Source organism: Oreochromis niloticus, linkage group LG1, assembly GCF_001858045.2.
Source record: "Oreochromis niloticus isolate F11D_XX linkage group LG1, O_niloticus_UMD_NMBU, whole genome shotgun sequence".
In the NCBI taxonomy this organism is placed as follows: Eukaryota; Metazoa; Chordata; class Actinopteri; order Cichliformes; family Cichlidae; genus Oreochromis; species Oreochromis niloticus.
Genome location: NC_031965.2, coordinates 2,546,573 through 2,572,762, shown reverse-complemented (window position 1 = coordinate 2,572,762; position 26,190 = coordinate 2,546,573). Strand labels below are relative to the sequence as shown.

Genomic DNA, 26,190 nt, shown 5'->3' with positions numbered 1-26,190 from the left:
TTTATCATTTAACACTTCATTGTCTCTGCTTGCCTGACTGTAAAAATCCCCGCAGACAAAGACAAAAAAAACAACAACCCAGTGTTAGTGTCCAATATTAACATTTATTTGTTTGCTGTATGTATTTATTGTGTGTTAACTGTTAGTATGACTCGACAGACTGATACAAAGTTGCCTACCGTGTTACCGGGGGTAACGCCCAGGCAAAGAATCTCTTTTGAAATAGTTTTAAACAGGTGAGGCAAATTGTATTTTTCTAATATCTAATATTTTTAGAAATTTTAGTTAAATTTCAAAGTTTTTTTTAGGTTTAATAATACATGTTTTAATTCTCCTGCTGATCTTTACCTAGCACTACCACATCGCTCATATCGTTGCCTCGTTCTGTCCCTTTCAGTCTAAAAACATCTTAGACCACCAACCCACAATCTGCTATTTCCCCCACACGTTTTTACTTTGCAAGAGTCAAGAAAGACAAAGAAAATCAAAATTAAAGTTTATTGTTTCACCTCCAAGATTTCAATCAGCTAATTGGTCGGACTTTGGCACATCATTTCTCCAACCCTGGAGGATTTAGAGTTTTAGGATGTAAATATAGTCAAATACCATAAAACATATTTACATAATTCAAAACAATGGCATTAAATTGTAAAATATGAATAGATTTATTTGAAAAAATGAAGACCTTTCTAGAACATTTCTCTTCTTCCTGGCTCGTCTATAAGTCGAGAGACACTCTTAATCTAAACTAACCACAAGATGTCAGCATTTCATTATTTCTAAGAACAGAAGAAGTTTTTCTACCTTCAGATGAACAAACTAGTCCCAGCTGTGTCTACCTACTGGTTCTACAGCACTGTACAATATTAAACACATGTTCAAATCATCTGATACATACACATTCGTTTCCCTTTAAGCCAGATGGAAAAACACTGCATATTTTCACTGTTCAAGGAGGAAACACACAAGATGCCTTTTCTAAGATGATACAAACAATAAATTACAGAGCTAGAAAAAAAGCACTTCTTTGAAATGAGCTCAATAGGTTTCAGTACGTATAATCGCAACAGTGAGCCTGCTCACCACGTCAGAGATTTGCACGATCAGTACAGCACCAGGAAGCTGCTTCTGTTTCCTGATGTAGAGTCAGGTTAGGTTCAATGAGGTCCAACACAGAACTGAAGCCAATCCAAATAAGGCATCGAGACGTTATTACAAAAAATAAACCTGTAACTCTCCTAGCAAACACTTTACAAAGGCCTAAACTGAGCAGACAAAAAGTTAAAAAACTACAAAAATGTTTCGTCTGTTGTAAAGGATGATGCTTCAGACTTGGAGTCCTTGGAAATGACTTTCCCGCCAATTCAGACCTAGAATACGATGTCTTGATTAAAGCAGGTGACGGCAGTTTTATTCAGTCAGTATGATTCTGGGCAAAAATGCTTTGTGCCCAAAGGTGAACAATGAAGTGACGTGTTTTCCACAGATCGGGGATTTTAGCTGGTACTCAGGTGGTTTTTTTAAAATGTTCGGTTAAAGGGGAAAGATTGGGGGGGGGGGGGGGGGGGGGTTTGTGGGCACTGGAGAAAAGAACTGAACTGAAAATCAATTGAATCTGACAAACGTTCTCAGCTGATTCTCTCAGAATTATATAATAATCTCTCTGATTATTTCTTATCAGTTACAGGCCTAAGACTTTTAAACCTTATAAATATTTAGCAAAGCATGTGAGGGTTGTATTAAGACAGACATCTTCTAATTAAGAAATTTAAAAGCCAGAATTACAGCTAGCTAGCATGTCCTTTACTTCTGCCAATCCCACAACTGGATACTGTCATACTGGATCTAACAGAACGGCACATATATCGTCCTGTTCACTGCTTTAGGACCAAACAAGCTGCCTTTTACTATGTCGACATATTGTCTTTGTAACCTACATCTGGAACTTTCAGCCATATGAAGGGCAAAAATCTACTAGTTAAAATGTGACCTAACATGAAAAAGGGTTGAAAAGACCGAAGGTGGAAACAGCTTCTTGTAGCCACTACAAAAGTCTTTAGAAAGTCAGTTTGAAAATTGACAAATACAAAACTTTTATAAATACTGGTCCCAAAACTGAAAGCACATTTTGAAGCAACTGTTGCTTAACACTGTAAATCTGACTAATAAATCACACCAGAACATTAATCACAGACTTGACCTTTTTACATGTAAAAGCCTCATAAATAAATTAGCATTCGACACTTTTTTGCTCTTCTCATGAAATATCGGCAGCCGATGTGTCCTCTGATTCTGCACTCGAGTCCGGGTTCACGTCCCCGTTTGTGCTCAGAGCTGAGGCCTGCTCTGGCAGCTGCAGCCGCTCTGCTGCAGGCAGACTCTCAGACTGGGCCATGCCCAAAGCCGGCGAGGCTACCTGAGACACGGGCGCCGAAAGAGTCCGCGGGACTTTGCAGGAGAACTGATCGGTGACGGACGAACGCGCGTCTGCAGTGAGGTCATCCGTAGAGGCCGAGTGCGGGGCGCTGGTTATTTCTGAAGGTGAGGGAGGTCCTGCCGGGACATCTGTGTCAGCTTCCATTCCAACCCTCTCCGGGTCTGACCGTGGTGACGGCTGATCTGCTGCATCCACAGTTTGACTCCATGGGGGTTGGTAAGGCGGCGGCCCTGCTAGTGGGGAGCTGTCAGGGGTGACTGGGGCTTGGCTGTGGATGATGACGGGATCTGGGGAAGGCAAAGGAGTCTCCTCTTTGTCCACACCTTCAAGATTCACAAGGTCCTTGGAGGGGCTCTGGTCTGGGGATATGGAGTCTGGCTGGTGGGAGATGATGCGGAGGCACAGGCCGGCTTTGGGGAAGCCGCTAGCTGAGGTTGGCTTCCCTTCAGAGGGCCGCACTGGACTCAGCAGCACGGGTAGCTCTTGGCCCAGCGGCTTACGAGGCAGCTCCTCAGGCTTCCCTAAAAACGAGCCAATAAGAACTGTTTATTTTCCTTAAGTGCAATTTATTCACACCGAATAATGTACTGGAGTACTGGAGACTCCTAAAAGGACAGCCGCGTACCTGGAGGCGGGAGATCCAGCTTCATCTTTCGCAGCTCAGCCATGGAGGCCTGAAGCTGCTCGACGATCACGTCGTCGCTGTAGAAAAAAGTCTGAGCGATGCGCTCCTGCAGGAACTCTCTCAGCTCCTCCAGAGACATCTTCAAGAGGCGCTCTGTTCACAAACAAGATGTTAAACTCACAGAAACAACCTCCGGTGTGCAGTCATGTCTGATCTGGCTTGTACTAGGGCTGTATTCAGATGATATTTAACCCCTATTTTAAAAAACTGACAATAAAACTGACACAAACTGAGTTACACAACTCAGTTTGTGTAAAGTGAGTTGTGTAATCTCACATATGATTTTGTAATAAGCATATTAATGTTAAATAGTATCATCAGACTGATGACAAACAAACATCTTCTATTTTCTGCAATAGTAACGTTTCAACTTTGCTACAAATGATTTAAACGACTGTAAACATCTGTACACTTGTAGACATCCACGCGAACAGAGAAACCCTGAATCACACAAGTATACAGACATTTATGCAAAAATCATACAGATGTCTTGAGACCAGACACCAGTCAGTAGCACTTAAATTGCAAAGTGTGGCCTTGCCAAGTTTCACTTTGGCAGACTTTAGGAAAGCAAACAAAAGCTGGAAAACTTCAAAATCACTCAATTTCAGGAGGTTAATAAGAGGCTAAAGTTAACATAATGTGGTTGTTGTGTAGAAGGCTCAGTGGGGAAGCTGAGCAGAGAGTGATTTATCGTTTCGTGGCGACCCATTCATCATCTCCTTACTCTTGTGTATCTTGAGGATAGTGTAAGACATGGCGGTGAGGAGCCGCTCTCCCTCCAGGATGAAAATGTCCCACAGGCGGAGCGTTAGGGTGAACGGTGTCTGCCGGATCACAAACACAAAAAGTTAGAGAATCACTGCAGCTTAGCTGGATTTGTTTGTGCTAGTGGGTTCGCGTATGTGCTGTTCTCCTGCTGACTGGAGTCAGGAAGTTTGTTTAGTTCCTTCTCAGACCTCAGAGGCCCCTCTGAGCCCGGCAACTCAGCGGGATGGAGAAGTGCTGACAACAGCCAAACCCTGCCAGACCACTACCACAGGATTGTGGGCATGCAAGTAGAAGGCTAATAACAGTTTAGGTTGACAGGTCTTAATGCTCTCTCCTAATGGGATGTACCCGAGCTCATATATCAGAGGGTCTGCTGAAATCATGTACAGTATAACTGTGTGTGAAAGGCGATTCAGTGTTTTTATGTTACAGAGATTAGCATCTGCTAATGCTAAATGGCCTGTTAAATTAAATTGGCTAAATTCATAAATTAAATTCACATTTTAATGAGCAGCATATGTGTAATCTGGCTAATTAATGAATAATTATTATTCAGAGCATTGAGATACCAGGTTCCTCCAGAACCAGCTCTGTTTAGGAGACATAAAGCATCTTTTCTTTGAAGATCAGGATTAAAACGTTCCTCTCTGATAAAGCTTATAGTTACGGCTGGATCAGGTGACTCTTTATGCTGCCACACGCTCAGGCTGCTGAACACTTCTTCTTCTCTGTATTCTTTCATTTCTTTCTCCTCACACCCCAACCAATCACAGCAGGCGCTGCCAGAGCCCGGGTCTGTTGGTGATAGCTTCCTGTTGAGAGGGAGTTCTTTTTCTCCACTGTTGCAGGTGCAAGCTCGTAGGGGGTTTTCAGATTTTTATTCGGTTTAGTTTAGTATGTTTCAGGCTCTGATGTAGGGTTCCACCTTTTAATATTAAGAACTGTGTGTTGCCTGTTGTTGTGACCTGGCACTATAGCAAAATTGAACTGAACTGCTTTAAAACGTCCCAAGCAAAATAGAGAAGATATATGGAAATGACACAACATAAAACAAGAAGAGGGAAAAGGAACCTCTTCACATGGTGAGAAAATAATCAGATGACCTTTTATTCAACATTTAACAGGCAGAAAAATATAATCTTACTTCTTTACCCCAAGATAATGACTCACCCTGTCAATGAAACACTGCAGGAACCACTTGGTGCTGTAAATGCCTGCAGACATCTGCTCTTTGTCCTTGAAATAGAGAACACGAGACAGAATTAGCATGTATCCTGCTTGCTAGAGCGTTACTCCAAGTTTTTTAAAAACAGAAAAAACTGATCTCACCAGATGCTTCTTCAGCTTGGGAATGAGCTTGGAAATAATCTGATCATGATGTGTCTGGAATCTCTGAAGTTTTGGAAAGCCTGGTACAAAAAAGCCTTAACAGGGCGGGAGGGAAGTGAGAACTTTTTAATTTAACATCATATCAGTCCAAACCAAATCTGACAACCAGTACAGTTTGTAATCAGCTCCACCACCCGCAGAGCCAAAGACTGTCATCTGCACGGTTGGTGAAGCTGCAGGAAAATGATTTCAGCATTTAGCTTCATTGTATCTCACAGACATGCAGAGAACATGTTTGCTGTTAATGTTCAGATGAATGAATGAATCCTCTGGGATGTCTCACCATGCATGGCGTGTTTCTGGTTGGTGAGCAGCTGTGACAGGGCCCAGAAGGCGTCTTCCTCATTCATGTACATGAGCAGCAGGGCGGCAATCTGACTCATGCCCTGGCAGTAGCTCACCTCCTGCAGGAAACGGGCAAAAAAACCCAATAATGGGCTTTCCGCTGTTGTGGTAACTGTAACTGACACTAGGTTACATAGTTAACACGAGACTATTAAACAGTTATTAACTTTTTGTCATCATCCTGTGGGATGTGCCATCACACAGTGTGGGTAATCCACAGTAACATCCAGCAACCAACTTCTTTTTTTAGACTCATCATTCCACTCTTTCCTGGTGGACCGTTCTCCCCCACGGATATTATGTTTATTAACAGCAGTAGTATTATTGTTGTATTTGTATATTCTATATTGCCTTAAAAAGTCAGAGGGAATAAAGCAGATGGGCCACGATCAAAACTAATTAAAAAAACCCAGAATCTATTAAACATTGGCAAATTTTCAATTAATGAGTCATTCCTATTTTGAAATGTTTATCATGCAAAGCAAAAAACAAAAGCACAGAGCTTTTGTCACTGAGGGGGCGGAGTCTATCTTAGCAAGCGCAAGGTGAGAGGCAGGGTGCACCCTGGGAAAAGGCCATTGCAGGATCAACAATGAAAGACAGACAGCCATGCAAACTTGTATGCACTCCTAAAACTCTGGCTGTGGGCGAGGACCCACACAGGAGAACATGAGAGAAGGACCCCAGCTGCAGCTAGCACACTGCAGACACACTGCTACATGATTTTACTCATATGTACAGGAGAAGCAATGGTGATACTGTCTTAATAGTATATTGCAAATATAGGCAACTTTATTTGACATAGTACATTGCAACACTATTCTATGAGTGCTGCAGTTTCAGCAATTTTTTAGTGGCACGTCTAGTAAAAATCCTGTTTCTGCAAATAATAAAAGCAGCTCAGTAAGACAACCATCAGCGCTGTATCAGCTGACTGTAACTGTCCACTTTGAAAGCACTGAATGAATATCATGTAAAATGCATGCAGTACTGTGAGGGGTGCACAATAAACCACAGTGGAAAATTAAGTCTCTGCCCAGGAAAAGAAAATTTAGACGTGACTGCAGATTTTTATCAGTTCACTTGAGTTGCTGGTATTTTAATGTTTCACGTAATCTAGAGAAAACAGCTACTTACTGTGTTGTAGACTGAATATGCAGAGAGGACATGAAAGAGAGCCTGCTGCCTGTAAATCAAAGAAACGGGAAGGAAAGGAGAGGAGAGGAGAAGAAACAACAAAAGGAAACAAGGAAGGGAGTGAGAAGGAGAGGAAATGAAAAAATGAGTGTCAGGAATCCTGACACTGTATGTGAAGCTGTAAGTAAACCCCACAGCAAACAGTGGACACAGAGTTACAAACCAGAACTGAGAGGAAAGGAAAAAGTAACAGTAACACAGAGAGAGACTGCAGCCCCGTCTCTGCTCTTTAAAAATCATTTTTGTATCCTGAACATCTGTTAGATACTGAAATGTTCTCCTGCCCCACACTTTCCACTGCTGCTTCTGAACAGGCCTGTGGACCATTACACTGACAGTGACATCACTCTGTTACAGGATCAGGTTCCACACAAACCCACGCCATCCACAGCTCAGCCTGCCCACCTCTCTCTCACACTCAGTCCAAGTTCACCCTGAGGTCTCTCTGCCACAGACACTGATCTTTTTCTTCTCGCACTTTTTTAAACTGTTTGAATGTGGTAACAGTTACAACCTGGAAAATGATACGTAACACACACTACATGACCCAAAGTATGTGGACATCCAAGCCATGTGCATCAGTGTCCTTAATTCGTCTGGTCTCAGGTTTTACCTCTGACTGTAACCTGGATGCAGGGATTTCAGTGCTCAGCACTACTCATTTCAGCCTGCTCTGCATCCAGCCTACACTTGGGTGAAACCACAAACTCTGGTTCCTTCCAGAAGTAAGAAAACCCATGAACATATTTAGATTTATATCTAAAATATCCAGCATCCATCCATCCATCCATCCATCCATCCATCCATCCATCCATCTTCTTCTGCTTATCCCGGGCCGGGTCGCGACGACAGCAGAGTAAACAGAGCAGCCCAGACCTCCCTCTCCCTAGCCACCTCCTCCAGCTTGTCCGGGGGAACCCCAGGGCATTCCCAGGCCAGCCGAGAGATATAATCTCTCCAGCGTGTCCCGGGGCCTCCTCCCGGTGGGACATGCCCAGTCGACCTCACCCAGGAGGCGCCCAGGAGGCATCCTTGTCATATGCCCGAACCACCTCAACTGGCTCCTTTCGATGTGGAGGAGCAGCGGCTCTACTCTGAGCCCCTCCCGGATGGCTGAACTTCTCATAGTATCTAAAAGGGAGAGGTCAGCCACATTTCTGCTGCTTGTATCGGCAATCTCGTTCTTTCGAGATCTGTGGTTTTTCCCATTTGCAGCCAGTCTACCAGTTTGCTTTTGTGTGTACTAGGAAGGGAACATTTTTATTCAACCTTCTTTTCTGTTTTCTTTTTGTTCCTTTAACTTGAGCTGGTATATTCATCTCACTCAGCTTTGTTTACTCTTTTTCTATTAACTAATTCTGAAGCTACAAGACTTAAGGAACCTTTAAAGGCCTAAAAATGTGTGTATCTGGTAGTTCTCGACAAACAGAGGGGAATATTATGATTGCTGTCGCACTAGTGTAAATGGTAACTGAGCTGGCTCTTATAGAGTGCTTCATACAACATACCTTATTCACCCAATCACACCCATTCATACAATTCATACAGTTGTTTGTTAAATGTTGTCCTGTAATTAGCACTGCAACCTAACAATCTTAACACTTTGCGGAAAGCATATGATAACTGTATGCTTTCACACTGTATTCCTCTTTTATGCACAAGTTACATCATTTGCTCAGTACTTTGAAAATATGTCTCTGTAACTTTGGATCTTACCACTGAGCTTGGAGGTTATAAATATCCTTTGAGAACAGAAAGTCCGAGCCGCTTACCCGTCTGAAATCCATTTCAGCTGCAAAATCTGACTCAACAGTGAAACTTACTTGACTCCAAAGCGATCCATGAACATGATATGGTTTCGAAACGTCCTGTTGATGTCCAAGTCAATCTGTTTGATCTCCGATGAGCACAGTCTGGCCTGCTCCTTCATTTTCTGAGTGAAAAACAGACGAAAGTCAACAAGGACATGTGGAGGTACATGTGCTGAAAGAAAAATATGTCATTCAGTAGAGATACAAAAACGTGTTTTACAAATGAAGGAAATGACTTTATTGCACTTTTGTTGTAACTTGTTGATGTTGAACTTTTTTTAAACATGCTACTTTTATACTTTTACTTTATGACATTAGACTTCTAACATTTCCAACATAGCTACAGTTTATAACAGTTATAACAATGTTTTTCTCTCAGCTTTTAAAAAAAACGTATTTATATGTCCAACAGATTTTCAAAGAGACTCATTTCAGACGTGAATAAATACCTCATATTTGCCCTCGTTCTCCTTCTTGGTCCTGTCCACGTCCAGCATCAGTGCCCAGGCCCGGCCTCTGAGCTGCAGGGGAATGCCCTTGTATACCCGTTTTACCATCTGACAGCGCAGAGCAGAGGGAATGATAAACACTGAGTGAATAAAACGCCACAAAGTTTAGAGAACAGAAGCTGCAAAGACTGAATCATCGGAAAGTTAAACCACCTACTGATCGCCTACGACCCCGTTCACAGTAAAAGCAAAAGTTTTTTGCATTGAAAACACTTTCTGTGAGCAGTCGAGGCAGGTTTGTATGTCTCTGTCGTACAGTACACCGGGATTGGTTGGCTTTGCATCTTCTCAAAATAACTGCACACACAAGTACCTCCACTCATCAACAAGGAACCCCCCCCCCCCCTCATGTTCTTGGGTCTTGGGCCAAGTGCTTTGTTTTTTTGGACTTAATGCTTATTTGTATTCAGCTTGAGTTTGAGTCTGTTTATTGTTTTGTTTTGTTTCCTCTGTGTTTTCCTTTGTATTCATCAGCTGTGGATGGATTTATAGCTGCTTGCAGTTATTGTTTACTTTTTTATTTTACCTCTAGAGTATTTTGAGCTCTTGGTTCCTGGTAATGCTTTATCCTTAGATGAGTTTGTATTTCCTTTAGACAGTATTTTGAGTTTAGCATTATCTTTATAATAGAGCTCATTGGTTAAACTGTGAGTTTAGTCATTTTTGGCTCTATTTACCATTCCCCTCATGTTCTTTGTTAAGCCTTCATCTGAGTGTTGGATGTTGCTTTGCTGTGCCACTTCCTGTGTTATTTTGACAGTCATGTTTCATTGTGACTTGTATTTGGTATTATTTCCTGTCTGTCTGGTTAGTCTGACTCAGTTCACCTGTGTCTGTCCCCAGCTGTGTTTCCACTCTTGTGTGTATTTAAGCCCTTACAATGAAAGGCTAGTGATGGGCAAAGCAGGCTCCATGAAACATTCGAAGCATTTGTGCCAGACTGAGATCGAAGTTTCAAAACAGTGAAGTGTTGTGGTGATCTCCCTGATACCTGGCTGTGTGTTCTGTTCATAGTTTAGTTTTTAGGTTTCCCAGTTTAGTTCTGTATTGACGCGTTCCAGCAATAAAGCTGTGTTTTTGTGTTAAAGTCCTGTCTGTGAGTCTGCGTTCGGGTCCAGTCCTGCCTGCCACACACAGTTCATGACGTCCGCCTTGCTTGCTCTCATTGCTGTGTATGTATTTGATGTACTTGCGCTTTTCTCGGCTTACTGACCTCTCAAGTCACATTTAGCCACACATTCATAAAGCACTTTACACTTCAAACCTCACATTCATGGCCAGTTTAGACTATTCAGTCAGATGAGGGGTTGCAGAGGAGCCACATGAGAACTGGGATTATTGAAGTGCTGACTACAGAGATCTGATTTAAAATTCCACCTACAATTACAACAAAGCTACAGATTTTTAAAATTTTTTGATTACTCTTGTTTTTTTGTTTTTTTTGCAGACCCTTAACATACGACGTGGGCCAGAGACAAGGACAGAGAGGAACAAATAGTACCCTCACAGGTTTTCCCACATGGACTTAGGGAGGCTGCACAACTATATTTTTGAATGATTTATTAATTTTTTTCCATCTTTCCAAGACAGCAACATGATATTTCCTCTTGCAGTCTCCTAGCTCTGATTTTGACAGTTCAGTCCCTGCTAACCAACTAACTCTGGTCCTTATACACTAATGTGCTGCCTCTGAGCAAACTGTTCAGCTTGGTGTTGTGCTGGTGTAGACCACAGAGTTTTGTTGAGTCTGTAGACTTCAGCTGGTGACAGAAGTGCTTGTTCTGCTTTAGGGACCTGCTGTAAACTGGTGGCTCTTTGAACCAGAATCCACAGCAGCCAGAGATCTGCTGCCACTACACAAAGTTCACCAAAGCTGCAGAGCAGAACAGAGACTACTGTCACCAGCTTTAGTCAGGTGGAACTGTACATGTTGTAATATTTATTCAGTCATTTGGAAAAGGACCGGTGTTTACAGTTACAACTTCCAACTAGAACGAGCTCAATGACGACTTTAAAAGAGCGCGTTAGGCTAACAAAGAGATCAAGTTCATGTTTCCAGCACGATAATGTTTCATGTTTTTAACAAAGACAAATGGCAGAAATGCTCAATGATGGATTAAATTGAATTGAATTCAGTTCATTTTTATTTATATAGCACCAAATACCAACAACAGTTACTGCAAGGTCCTTTATATTTTATGGTAAAGACAACAATAACACAGAGATTTACCATTTATGAATGATTTACTGACGCTAGTGGAGACCAAGCTAACGGTGGATGTATACTCACCCTTAAACTCAGCTGCTCTGGTTGAGTCTTTGATTTTCCAGCCACAGTAACAATGATCAATAAGCATAGCAGCGACTCTCTCACTAATGTAGGTATTTTTCCAGAGGGTCGGAACCAGTCTAGCTAATTTTCCACCCTTACACATCCCGTACAAAGACGCACATTGAGTGTTGGTGCGAAACCAAAGAAACAAACTCAGAACTGAAGAGTGTCAGAACCCAACCTTTGGTGTTGTATAATGGGAGAATGAAATTAGCATATAAGGAATCTGCATTCATCATTTTTTCCGCAAAATTGTTATTGTTATGACTGCTCGTGAGACTTATGAGGACACTTGCCAGAAGCTTGTATGAGGACATCATTAGCAAGATGGACAGGGATGGAGAGAAAATTGTGGGCTTTTTCCTCTCCTAGTGTGACGTATATTCTGGTGAAAGCTTTGATTCAGAATTATTCATAATGAGGGAGTACATTTGAGCTGAATATGTTCTGGACTCAACATTAACACGTTCTTTGATTCAATCTGTGTTACAAGACTCGCTGACATCAGAGAAACCAGCTGCAATTTTACATGTTTGTCAGCAATTTTCTAAAGTCTCCAGCAATGAAGTCATTATAAATCTGTTCTGAATTTTCCATGTGCTCCGCGTGTGAACTGTTACTCACCCTGTCACTGCTCTTGTATTTATCCCACTTCTTCACCATCTTCAGCCATTTCTCTGCTCTCTCGATCTCCTGCTGCTTCAGCTACGAAAGTAAAAGCAGCTGGTGAACAAAAACAACCTACTGTATGCATTTGCCCTGAAAGAAATGTGGCATTTGCCTCTTTACCTTCTCTTCATGTGCAGTTGGTGCCGGCAGCTCATCTTCACTGGAAGAATGAAGAGAAACAAATGATGAGATGCTACAAAAAAGGGCAGAGTGGTACCTAGGGCATGACTTTACTTTGAACTTACTGCATGAAGCCAAAACGGTCGATGACTTTGTAGATGCTGTAATCAGCATCCTCCCAGGGGTAGATCTCCACCCCGCCCTGCCTGCCCTGGAAACAGTAACAGGTATAAACTTACAAACTACAGTCTAGACAAACAGATACGCACATTTGTACAATTACTTACATAAACAAAAGGTTCTTATTGTGCTGAAGCGCACCTACCCTAAAGGAGGAACTACAAAGGCCCAAAAATGGAGTTTAATGACTCTTGATGAGCCCAAGGTCCTACAGTATGGATATAGGTGCTCCTTACATCGGTCAGTTCTACATCTGGCCTACATCTGGCCCACATAACACTTTTACATAACCCACGTAAAGCCTGGCTCATGGCTTTTGGCCTGTGCCTGGCCTGGATACAGCATTTGCTAGTGCTGTGCCAAAAGAAGTCCAGATTAGGCTCCCATGTGTCTTCTATCTGGGTCCATACACAAACCTTTGCACACAATCGTGTTTGTCATTCATATCTTCACAATTTAACGTTAGACAGACAGTAACAATAATCAAAATCAGCCAACTTGACCATCAGGTTTTTTTCAGTGGGTAAAGGACACAGGTCAATTATGTTTTCACTTATTGAACAGGCATATTGCTCCTTTCCTCTTTCATGCTACAGTTATTATTATTACAGGTATTACAGAACTAGCAGTAAGGTGTGGGGTTGATAAGCTGAACCAGCGTAGAAGTACCAGAAACTACAGTTCCTCTTGGGGCCACTTGAGGCCGTCTCCAAAAAGAGTCAGTCGGCTTAGACTGACGTGGCATTAACTGATCGTTAGAATTGCACGCTCTCATCCAGAAATGGTAAATGGCCTGTATTTGCATAGCGCTTTTACTTAGTCCCTAAGGACCCCAAAGCACTTTACACATTCAGTCACCCACCCATTCACACACTGGTGATGGAGCCGCCCTGAGGCGCACTAACAGAGGCGAGGCTGGCGCCACCGGGCCCTCTGTCCACCACCAGTAGGCAACAAGTAAAGTATCTTGCCCAAGGACACAACGACCGAGACTGTCGGAGCCGGGGCTCGAACCGGCAACCTTCCGATTAGAAGACGAACTGCCAACTCTTGAGCCACGATCGCCCTGTGGTCACTTCTGGCTTAAAAAAATTTGTAGTTGGAGTCCAGAAATCTTTTATATGCAGGGGTCCCTCGCTGTAACACGGTTCTCCTTTCGCAGGCTCGCTGTTTCGCTGATTTTTTTTGGTGCAATTTTGCATGCTTTGTTTTTTTTGTTTTTTTTTACAACACATTGTGTTCTGTGTCCTGATTGGCTGTAGACCATTGTCAATGAATCTCGTGCCGTAACTCCTGTCCAGTACAGAATGCGCTCAGCTTGTCAAATTTACATAAATCTTCGATGCTAGCAGTGTGACTCTGAAGTCCTGCACTGTATGTTTGTAAGTTTTCTCCCCAACAAACAACAATGTCGACGAAACGTTTTGCACCGTCAGAGGCTCCTGCAGTAGCTCCCAACAGGCAGAGGAAGATGCTAACCATCGCACAAAAAGTCGGACTTCTGGACATGCTAAAGGACGGTAGAAGTTACTGCATTTCCTGGATTATAAGGCGCAATAAGCGAAACCAAACAGTCAGATAAGTCAAACTTTACTCAACTCATTCTTCTTGCTTCCTCTACTTCCGTACCATTGATTCATTGATGTTTAATTCTCTGGCAGCTGCTCTATTCCCATGTTCTGGACCTGAAAACAGGGTTTGATCTTTGGTTTCGTTCTATAATACTGGACTTATTTTTCTACGAAGGTTTGAACTTTGAGAGTTTAAAAAGTGTATAAAGTGTGTAGTGAGGGGTTTTACAGCCTTAAAACATCTATAATACTTGTAAAAAATAAAGCTGGCTACTTCGCGGATTTCACCTATCGCGGGTTATTTTTAGAACGTAACTCCCGCGATAAACGAGGGACCGCTGTACTGTATTTTTTTTAGGTTACTTTTGAATTTGGGCTTTGCACCTCCCCTTAGAATCAACGCTTGAGGACCAAGCATGTCATGATCATGTTCATTAGGGTCCACATAGGCCACATTGCCATACTGTATAACCTCCACATTTACAGTGTGCATTGGTACTCCATGGTGTATGATATCACTAGTTGCCAGTTGGACATTTTTTAAAACACATCTATTTAAATATTTAAGCTTTACATCACAGTCAAAAGCCAAAAAGTACACATGTGACTAACTAAATGAATAAAAGCACAGTATGAATGTGCACAGAAAACTCCACACACAAACCTCCTCCCCTAATCAAGTAAGCACTCAGTCTCTCTCCATAGTACAACTGTACATGACATGCATTTAGAATCTCCTTAAACCTGCACAAAGTTTAGAAGTAATGCTTTTATCATGGAAAATCCATTAGAGCAACAATTTGATCCCAGTGTTGACATAACACAGAGGGAACTAATCCTCAGACAGCCAACCCGAGAGGCTTCTCACTCCACTCGACTGTGGTTGGCTGACTAACTGGAAAGCAGCCAATCAGCATCCTGTTCTGAGCGAACCCAAAGAAAGTGTAAAGCTTCACCATGGCTGAGTCGGCTCTCTGAGCCCTGGAGGCCCTGCATGTGATGTCGGCGTCATCAGAGTGAGAGGACTAAAAATAATTTTACACTGAGGGCATTTGGAGACACACAGTGTGTTACAGAAAGACATTAAAGCCAGAGAGATGGCTCTATTTGAATTGCATTCATTTAAATTTTGCTACGCTGATTCACTACAACTGAATCTAATTCACTAAATGAATGACTCACATCATTTATAAGACACAATAAGATTTGATGGAGTGCATCAAAACACGAGAGCACCAGTACGGCTGCCTTATTTCACAGCACTAATGACTGTCAGGCCATTTTAAACCATTCGACACAACTCGACTACTCTGCCTTGTTTTCTTTCATCTTTTCTGAATGGCACAGCTACTGTGAGTTACGGGTGCCAACGAACAGACAGCTGATGTTACCCCGATCTTACTTAGTGGCGCCATTTACTTACAGAAGTCAAGTGGTAAGAGCTAGCGATTAGCATTATGACATTATGACCGCCTGCTTAATATTGTGTTGCTGCTAAAACAGCACTGTCCCACTGAGGCATTGACTCCACTAGACCCCTGTAGGTGTGCTGTGGTATCTGACACCAAGATGTTAGCAACAGAGTCCAGAGGGGCCCCCATGGACTTGTTCGTCCAACATATCCCAGAGATGCTCGAAGGGATTGAGGGGAATCTGGAGTCCAAGTCGACACCTAAAATTCGATGTGCTCGTCAAAGCTTTCTGAACCCTGCTGCTTTCTGACAGGTGGCATTATCCAGCTGAATATTGTTTCCATGAAAGGGTGTATATGGTCTGCAAAAAAGCTTAGGTAGGCGGTACATGCTGAAGTAACATCCACAATGATGAAGGTTTCCCAGCAGAACATTGCCCAAAGCATCACACTGCATCGACCAGCTTGCCTTCCTCCAATACTGCATCCTGGTGACAAGTGTTACCAAGGGAAACAACATACACACCCAGCCATCCGCATGATTTACAAGTGATTCATCAGACGAGGCCAATCTTCTTCCACGGTGCTGGGGTCCAGTTCAGATGCTCGCTTGCCCATTGCTTTGGGCAGTGGACAGAAGTCAGCATGGGCACCCTGACTGGTCTGCATCTATTCAGCCCCATTCGCAACAAACTGTGATGCACTCTGTATTCTATATATGCTTTAGTAGCTGTTGGATCAAACCATATGGGCCAGCTTTTGTTCCCCGTGTACATCAGTGAGCCTTGGCTGCCCATGACCCTCTCTGGTTCACCCAATTTCCTTCCTTGGACTACTTTTGACAGATGCTGACCACTGCAGGCCAGGAACACCCCACAGGAGTGGCAGCATTGGAGATACTCTGACTTCGTTATTGAGCCGGCACAATTCAGCCCTTTTCAAACCCTCTCAAATCCTTACATTACCAATTTTTCCAGCTTCTAACACGTCAGCTTTAAAGACAAAACGTTCACTTCTTAAATGCACCCATTAGCAGATTCCATGAAGAAGAGATAATCAGTGTTATTCCTAATGTTTCAGTAATTCCTCATTTTTAATGTTCTTAATTTTATACATACTGTACTGCTAATGTTTAGAGCATCATTTTGGAGCTCTGGCTTCTTTTGAAAATAATGGAAAGAGTTTTATGGACATTTTAGATCATATTTTTTAAAGTAAGGCATCAAAAGAAGAATCATTTTGTCATCCATATATTCTTTTTCAAGATGATAATACACAGTGTAATTTCTTTGAACTGTTCTTTTCCAGTTTGACTGTCCAGGATACATCTTTAATCTTTAAAAAAATAAAACAAGAATTGGGCCCACAAGTTTGAACTTATTTTGACTTTTCTCTAATCCAAGTATACGCAGATTTTCAAATGTATATGTACATTATTATTTGGTTAAATGCCCCTTAGAAACCTGCACCTGAAATATATGTTTTGGTAGTTATCAACTAACTTCTGCATTATTTTGGCTGGATATTCGATGACCCTTGTTGGCAGAATTAGTATGTAAAAATTGTTGTTTTCCTGGCATAGATCTGGCTTTTAAGCACAGTCCACAAATTTAAAATAGGGTTGAGTTTGGGGCATTGGGAAGGCCGTTCCAGAAACTTAATTGGCCATTTCTAAACAACTGCAGACCATAATTTCAAACAATTGTATGTAAAGACAAAATTAAGGGTTAAGGATTAAGACAAAATTAGGATGTTCAGGAACGAACCAGGAACCACCAAGATCAAGCCTACCAAGAGCTGGAAAATGTTGGAAGGCCAGTGTCGCTGTCCACAGTCCACTGGCCTTCCAGCTGTTTACACAACCACGGACTGAGAGAGTGTCGACCAAAGAAAAAGTCCCTGCTTATGAAATTAATACCTTCAGGTTCAACTGAAATTTGCAGTTGTCCACATGGACAAGCCAAAAGCCTTCTGGGGAAAAGCTTTAAGACAAGACAAAGACTGAGCTATTCAACCACAATGACAAGAGATATGTTTAGAAGAATAAAGGTTAGGCTTTCAAACCATGGATAGAATAATGAAGAACAAAGACAACTACTACTTGTGTTTTGGAACTTCCAAGCTGCCTCTTGATGAAATCAAAAGAAGTTTGAAATCTTTCCCACATACTGCTGCAGCCAGGTTTGACAGAGAAATCTCTTAAAAGCAACAAATTACTGTAATTCAGATTAGCACAATAGCGAAATTAAAGTATCACCTGGGGTTGTCGAGTGGCAAACACTGTGTGGAAAATGCTGTGATGTGAATGAACCATCAGAGGGAGCCAGTGAAACCAGGCTCAGTTGATGTCTCTAGCAATATAACCATAAACCTGATGTTTGACAGGCGTTTACCCAGGGTACCCCCGTGGTGTGGGATCGGTCTTCTCCCAGCTCTGTTTCTCTTCTACACTGTGCTCTGCATGTGTCCAGAACCCATCCACAGAAATCACAGTGACTGGGAGTACAGCCAGTCCCTGCAGGTCAGTGTCAACTCAATTACTGCACAGTTTGTCACAGATGTTGCTATGGCTAAAAAGCTCAAACCCCTCCACTGCCATCCTTTCACTGCGAGCCGCTGAGCTAAATTTAACCTCTGGCTGTCACCAACCCCACCCGGCCCCAGCTCAGCTCTGCATCAGCACATTTACCACTCTGACCAAAGCTCCGTTTCTATGTTACAGCTTGAAGAAGCTTTCCAGCTTTTTAAAAAAACGTAGGTGACGATCTCACTAAGACTTGTGCAATCACAATGAAAAAATTATTCAAACTGAGAAAATCAAAGCATTGATATGTTTTTAAAAAAAAGTCAGTTTTGCCTTGCTCCAATACATCAGGCTAGGGTAGGGTTACCACCTATGATAGCGTGGCCATGAGGAGTTATATTTCCCAGTAATGGTGAGAGAAAGTAGTGTTTTTTTGATTTTGTTAAGAACAGAGTGCTGAGGACTGCCACGAACATGCGCCTCTGCAGTGACTGTTTTACGTTTCAATATATTATTAACAAGCTAGCTAGCTCCAAATATGTTAACTTGTCGCTCAGAAAAACCAAGATGGCTACACGCAAAAAGCTAAACTCAAAACCATAGCCAGCGAATCGATAGATAACATTTAGGTGGCTACACCGGTCGTTCATATAAAGGTCCGTGGTCCAGACTTTTATTTATTATTACTGTAGACCTGAAGCCTGACTTTGCTTCCTGAATAAAAGAATGATTTCCAGTTTCTTGCTCAGACTGAAGAGTAGGTGAATGGATCATTCATTTCCCAAAGCCGAGGTATCTGGATCAGTAGCGGGACACTGAAAATCAGCCTGTAACTGAAGTACATAACCTGTACTACATGTGTACAGTGGAGGCTTTCTTTTCAGTCCATTGACGACTAACCAAGAGGAAAGGATGTAATGAATTATGTCTGTGTAGTTTTTAACGGCTGCTTTTAATGTTAGTTTCCACTTCAGTCACAATCAATATCTGTGGTCTTCGTTCTCCGAGGCATCACACCACAGGCATAAACATATTATTACACAACATGTTATTAATGCACTTTGCCAGCATACTCACATCCACCCACACACATACACGCTTATTGTCCTCCACACATGCAGAAATGTGCTGCACACAAAGCAAACACAAGAAAGCATTTGAATTTTTGTCCTTTTGTGTGTTTGTTGGTTTTGTTAAGCCCAAAATCAACCGTGTGAGAACTCTTCTTCCAACACACGAACAAAAAACACGTGATAATGTAAACTCACCGTAGCATATTTCAAGATGATATCAGCTCGTTCTTCTGCTATTAGACTCTCAATGTCTTTCTTCATGTCAATATCTGCGGAATAAAGGAAAAGCAAGATCTGCATAAACTAGAGAAAACAACAACTGACGATGACTTAGTATGATGAGCTGGTATACCTGAAGCATGCTTTGTTTTTAAAGATCTCAGAGAATAAACACACATCAGTAGATGTTTGCCTTGAATTTGAGGTGTTAGTAGAACAATATCATAGTGGGGCTTTAAAATATCAGCTGCAAAACTGCACTACAAACGTGCTATAGCAGCGGTCCCCAACCTTTTTTGCACCACGGACCGGTTTATGTCCAACAATATTTTCACGGACCGGCCTTTAAGGTGTTGCGGATAAATATGGTAAATGGTAATACAAAATAAAACCAGTACCGGTACCAAAAAAAAGAAAATTTATTCATAACACACAGGAAAAGACCCAGGGAAACCGAGTTAACAATAAAAATGCTAAAAAAATAATAATAAAAACCGATAAAACCCTGAAAACCATAAATTTCAGCCTCAGGTCCCGTGGCCTGGTACCAGTCTGTGAGTTGTGTGGTACCGGGCCACAGGCCGGGGTTGGGGACCGCTGTGCTACAGGACTGAACAAGTTCAGTAAAGTAGAAAACTGTAGTTTTTCCAACAGGAGCTTTTTTATCCCGGTGGATCTGAACTCAGGAAATATCCTGTACCAGACCAAGGCCAATAAAATCTGAGACGTGGTAATTGATTTAGTGATCTGAAAGCAGGTTATGGTGAGTGTACTGTGCATTTGTCTGTCAGCTGGATTGAAGAGCTGTAGGCCCCGTGTGAAGGCATAAAAGTATTAGTGCTCATATACAGGTGCACAAGGTCCTGTGCCAAACTGTGACATGACAAGGCCTGTTTAAAGAGCAATACATACTCTCCTAACTTATACAGCCTCTAATACTAATAAGTAATAGTAATAAGAAAACAAAACAGTACATTTCATAATTTCACTTAAATCCAATAAACGGAAATAGTAAAAACTTATAAAATACTTGCATCAGATGTGGCCTACTTCATATAGTGAATCATATCAGGCTTATATGATTTACTCATGAAAGTGGCCACTTTGTCATTACTTTCATATATTGTTTTAGGAAGTATCCAAAACATACAAGTTTCATTTATATAATTTTTCAAGGGATCTCATATCTGTTTTCACTCTTGTATGCTTTTCATACAAGTTTCACACAAGACAGATACAAACTTTATAAGATTTATATATATCTTTTCCATATGGGAAGCCACCATGAAAATGTTCCCTCTCTGTTTCATGACCTGGGCATAACAAAGTCACACTTATCTGCAGATCAGAGGAGGGATGTTGGTATTTTATCTCAAACCAGTGATTTATGGCCCCTGTCGAATGATTTAGGAAGTAATAAAAGTTAATGGCAGTCATAATTTTTACAACGATCATAAAATTATGATATTTCATAACTCGGTAATAATCAATTATCAGATGCCCAAAAATATATGATCATGAAAATATGGTGATGGACGAGGATGATGAAGAGGTGGTTTTATTATTCCAAACTATGGAATAATAATTTATACTTTGGAGGCTGCGCGCAGCGATGGAAAACTTTATTCATGCGGGGCAGCTGGTAAGGACTTGTGTATTTCTGCAGCATCTGCAAAGCTGTCTTGGTTGGTTTCAAAAACTGCACGCTTTACTCGTCAGAAGGCTGTAAATTCGGCTCATTGGTCAGATCAAAACTGTCCCCCGGTCTCTTAGTGGCTGAAGCGAGAGCCTGCCTTTCTGAAATTGCTGTACTGATCAGAGGTTTTTCTCGCTAGGGCCACCTCTGTTTTAAATGGTTTCATTGGTGGATCGGGGAGGAGCTCCATCTCGGGGTCGCACCTTGAGTCAGAGAGAATTTTACCCACACTGACCCATGTGCAAAGTCACACCTGACTCTCTCGGGGTCTGTGGAGCGTTTGTAAGTTTAACTTTGATTCTGATTTTCCTTTTTGGGATTAAACAAACACAAACAAAATGTAATAAAGCTTTCTATCGGGGCACGCAGCCTCCAACTCCCCTCATCCTTACAAAAGCACCAGACACACACACACACACACACACACATACACACACACACACACACACACAGGCTCCTGCCAAGGTGACATTTTGTCTAAAAAGTAAACTTTTTGGTTTGAAATCACATTAGCACAAAAATATGAATTATTCCATAGTTTTCATTTCTATCTCAAACCACCTCTTCATCATCCTCGTCCATCACCATATTTTCATGATCATATATTTTTGGGCATCTGATAATTGATTATTACCGAGTTATGAAATATCATAATTTTATGATAGTTTTATGACTGCCATTAACTTTTATTACTTCCTAAATCATTCGACAGGGGCCATAAATCACTGGTTTGAGATAAAGTACTAACATTAGTTTATTTCAGTCCCAGCCCACATGACCTGTCAGCTGACACCTTTTGTGCATCCAACTGGCTTTCTTATGTCTAGTTCTCTGGAGGTGCATGTCAGGTTATGTGAAAGGTCATAAATTACAATTTAAGTGACATCATAATCTACATCGTAAATTGCGAAGGAACTGCATGGTTTGGTTTGGTATTTGCCACAAGGCAAGGTGCAACAAGAAGCATGGGTCCTGGGAGACCAGCTGAAGCCTCACTTTACTTCACTGCTCAATTAGCAATGTTAACCTGCTTTGTAATGACAATGCACAAAATGCAATGTAGTACAATTACCAGTATGGCCTAGCATAATCTATCTGAGCCACTTTTAAAAAATGAACCTCACCCAGCTGAAGCTGGATTCTGACTGATGCTTCATCATCAAACAAAGAAGCAGAGGTATTAATCCAGCTTAATCTGCATCCTCTGTTTGGCTCTACACCAGTGACAGGCCTGGAGTGATGATCCGGACACACTGCAGGACAACGCAAATCATCTGGATTAGGAAAAACCCCAAAGTAAGATTATGCAGTGAAAATCTGTGTTTGTCGAAGCCTGAACAAAGAGAAACAGAGAGCTCTGAGGAGCCAAACAGCAGACAGGTGCAGAAGTGTGGGTTTAATGGGCATTTAGTCCACAAAAAGGATCCACCTTAAGAGTGTAGCTCTGATATTTAGGCAAAAATGCCACACTGTAGTGTCACACTGTAGCAACAGAATTTACTTTATAGTAGTACTTTATATTTGAGTCCATTTGACCTCCTTGTGTCCTGTTGAGTTTCTTGATTTATAAACTGTTTGAGCAAATGACACAGAGAGCAAACTGAGCGTCTGACTATGCAAAGTGAACTGAATGTATGTTTTCACCCAGTAGCTAGCACTATGCTACCTTTCTGCTGTGTTACTGTTGTCTTCAGGTCCTGCTTGTTTTGTTGCTGAAGACAAATCTTTCCCATCTGTCCTTAGACCGTAGCTTGTAACGGATGACCAAAAACGTTTAACGACTTTCATCTAGAGCCTACCAAGGAATGGGCACTGAAGCTTTAAATATGAGCTGTCTTCTGAAACATATGGCAGCGGCTGCATGTGGTCAGCGTACTAAATCACAGACGAGCTCTGGCAGGAGACCCAGTACAAAGGGTGGAGACCCAACCTAGGAGAGGGAACAGAGACGGGACTGCACAATTTTACACTACCTGACTGATGAACATGTACCCTGCCTTTGCAGACTGTGTTTTACTCTCAGAATACACGCTGAGCTTTATTTAATAAACCGCATCTCCGACTGGAGACTTGGGCGCTGGACTTGAACCAAGATGTTTGCTGAAGTGGTTCACGGTCAGAGGTAGGATTGTTGAAAGTGGGAAATGAGTCATATTTTGTCCTCTGCACATTTAAGCTACTGAGGGTGTAGAAAGTGTTTGGTTGCATCGGCTAATTTTAATGTCATGAGCTCTGTTTCACAAATTAAACTAGCTAAGATCACTCTATCAGGATACGTGCTGAATCAGAACATATGATCCTGGTTTTAAGTCATATTCAATTTCAAAGAAGTGGTGTGTCCATTTGATATCATGCAGAGGAGTTTAAACTCTTTTTTGTCTCTGTGCTGATGTCTGGATGTCTCAAAACCTGAGACATTTAGAACTGAAGGCAAACTTGAGACAAAACTGAAACATTTTTTGTTGGTCTAAAAACTCAGACGTGTCTCAGAAACACAGTGTGCTAGTCAGAAGCCTTTGCATCATTTTGGACAGCAATAATCATAGCAATAAGGTCACCAGGACAACTTCCTACCAAAATGTAACAAATCTTCTTTAATATTCTAAGCTGCAGATCTTTTAACTATTTCTAGATCCAAGTGCACAGAGGGTGATTTCAGTTACTGTGGTCCTGTTCTTTGGAAGTGTGTGTGTGTGAGTGTGTGTGTTAACTTGCATTTTATTTCTTGATAAAAGTTTACTTTGGGTTTTTTCCCTGCCTTAAAACATTACAAACCTACACAGGTTTTATGTTTGTGTCTTTTGTGTTAAGTACATAGAGTTTGAACTATAATGGTCACTGCCATTGTAATTTTAAAATCTGAGGTTTGGACTTCTACATAAACTGAATATCCATCTGTCCCCGTGTACTTTATGTTTACAGCACTGTCTGGGAGCCGTGTGGTTAAAAATTTCCTGTTGAACCACAAGCCTGGGAATTTGATCAAATGCCATTTAATTTAGGAGTAAGCATCATTGGAGCTCTAAAGAGAAGGAGAGAGCGAGTGAGAGAGTAGAAGTGAGTACAGGAGGACATACTTAAATGTTTTGTAACTGAATGACTCAGGCTCCTGTGCAGTTACTTGAATTACTAAAGATAAAGAACACCCAGTGAATTAGGGGATTTTTTTTAGCCCTTGGTGGTCTGGAGCCTACTCCTGGTGATTCTCTCTGAAGACTGTAAAACACTTACAGACTCCTCATATATTAGCTAATAAAGTACAATGGAAACTTTGCACTTTGTTGATCTTTTTCATTGGTTTCAAACTGGATAAATAAAACCTTTACATTTTCACAGCTAAACCTCAAAAAACAGAATCTCTTTTTTTTCTGTGCTCCAGAAAAATTTAAACACCCCATCTGGGAAATGTACAATGTATAATTAGAAAAAATATTCATGTACTCAGTATTGAAGAACTGGCATACATTGGTTCAATTTAAGACCTAACCACTGTGCTGTGTTTGTGGTTACTAATATGCATCACATGTAAGTTACTGTGCAGAATGTGTATGGGTGAGTGAGGCAGTTATTAAGCCAATGAAGACAGAGTACAGTGTTATGGGTTATCATTTCAGGAAAAACAGCAGTAGCAGAAATACGCCAATATAATAAAACGCAATGAATATCTGAACAGTGCTTCTGCTTTCAGCTGTCAGGAAAAATGTTGAATAACTTCGGTGTATTCTCGAAGCTCTCCTTTCCCAGCAGGCCCGAGAGCTGCTGCTGCTGCCTTCAGTGTCTCCATCCCAGACACACGCAGGGCCAGGCTGCTGAAGGATGCTGCCCACGGTGTGGACGTGTTTCGCTGACATCAGGACCTTTGTAGCGGCTCAAAGTGTCATTTAGCGCTGGTAAACAAACCCACAGCCTCCGATAGTACGAGCCGCTCGCGATGCTGTGATTTGACACCATTCTACAGCCTCGCGCGAGACCTCTTTTTTAATTATTATTATTACTCCACAGAGAATAAGAAACAAAGCTGGGGCATGGCTACAAAGAAACAAATACGTGTGTAATTACCTTGATTCTCTGGTGTATTCCTGCGCTATCCGTGCAGTTACCGCTCCGTTTGCTTTGGGCATTCTCTGCTGAAAGTGCAGCTGCAGCAGAACAAGCCACCGGGCTGGTAACAATAGCCTCCCCCTCCGTCAATCCATGGGTTACCATCAGACACAGCACACACATACGCGCACACAGGAGCACACGGACGGGGCAGAAACCCTCCAGGTCCGCGATCCAAGCAGCGGAGAAGACGCACTGAGCAGGCGCCGATCGTCAGCCGTGTGTGAGCTGTAAACGAACCGGCCTTAAAGAAACAGAACCTCCGACAACAGCTGTCCCGGTGGAGACAAACACCAGCACAGAAGCACTAACTGGGCTTTCTGCTGCCGACATCTGCTGGAAAAACACTGCAGTGCAGGGATGGAGGCAGAGAGGTATGGAGCGCCGAGAGTGCCAGAATGAAATAACTGCGTGCACAATTAGTTCATCAAAAGTGTCAATAAATACACAATATTAATTAATGAAAATAAATGTATTAAATGCATAATTAATTTCATTTAAGATAATTATTTTATGGTGCCTGTATCTGCATCATAAGATAATTAATCAATAATCATTTTTATTGCGCATCATCAGATGATACCTAACATCTGATTGGTTACCCTGCACAGAAACTCAAGACAGACTGAGCCCAGATTCACTCAGGCCGTATCTAACTGGTTTGATTTGTTTGTTCCTGAAGCTTCATGACTGGATAGTTTTAGTGCCTGATTGGACAGAAACATTTAGAGCAGTGTGTTCATGCTGTTCATGGATATGCTGAAGAGCGACGTCAAGCCGAGAAATGATTAAAATGTCTGCTTTTAATATTTCTCAACTGGAATTTAAAGTTTTGAAAATGTACTAATAAAAATACAATATAAAATATTAATAATAAAAATAATATTCTTGTTGCATATGTATTTGTTTAAGTCTGTGTGTACCCTCTCTACTCCCCAACAGGTGGCCCAATCTCATTTAAACTTTGCATGAACATCATCACACATACAGCATCTAAATACACAGTTACACAAATCATGCGTTTGGGTCTCCACCTGAAGGTTGTACTTGCTAAGAGCAAACCATTGGAAGAAGGATACACCGTGGTCATCAAGGGATGGACACGGTCAGCAATGATACTCAGGTAGGCCGTGCTCAGTGGTACTAAGAG

At 41.8% G+C, this 26,190-nt stretch overlaps 1 protein-coding gene across 1 annotated transcript; it reads right to left on the bottom strand.

Moving 5' to 3' along the window:
• Positions 1 to 484: 484 nt before the first annotated feature.
• LOC102076095 (USP6 N-terminal-like protein) lies at positions 485 to 25,436 on the bottom strand. Its single transcript, XM_019366477.2, has 14 exons — positions 24,999 to 25,436; positions 19,220 to 19,293; positions 12,391 to 12,476; positions 12,266 to 12,305; positions 12,101 to 12,181; positions 9,085 to 9,192; positions 8,648 to 8,757; positions 6,765 to 6,813; positions 5,566 to 5,686; positions 5,223 to 5,317; positions 5,064 to 5,129; positions 3,850 to 3,949; positions 3,063 to 3,215; positions 485 to 2,958 (listed from the first exon to the last, which is right to left on the bottom strand). The coding sequence occupies exons 2-14, from the start codon at positions 19,283 to 19,285 to the stop codon at positions 2,258 to 2,260; spliced, it is 1,776 nt and encodes a 591-aa protein (XP_019222022.1). The 5' UTR covers positions 19,286 to 19,293; positions 24,999 to 25,436; the 3' UTR covers positions 485 to 2,257.
• Between the last annotated feature and the right edge of the window lie 754 nt (positions 25,437 to 26,190).

What these genes read in the sequence shown, in the direction of transcription:
- LOC102076095 (XM_019366477.2), bottom strand. Translation starts at nt 19,285, where the DNA reads ATGAAGAAAGACATTGAGAGTCTAATAGCAGAAGAACGAGCTGATATC. An exon ending in TCATCTTGAAATATGCTACG is followed by an intron (nt 12,477 to 19,219) that starts GTGAGTTTACAT and finishes TACTGTTTCCAG; the next exon opens with GGCAGGCAGGGCGGGGTGGA. An exon ending in CCAAGCTGAAGAAGCATCTG is followed by an intron (nt 5,130 to 5,222) that starts GTGAGATCAGTT and finishes CTCTATTTCAAG; the next exon opens with GACAAAGAGCAGATGTCTGC.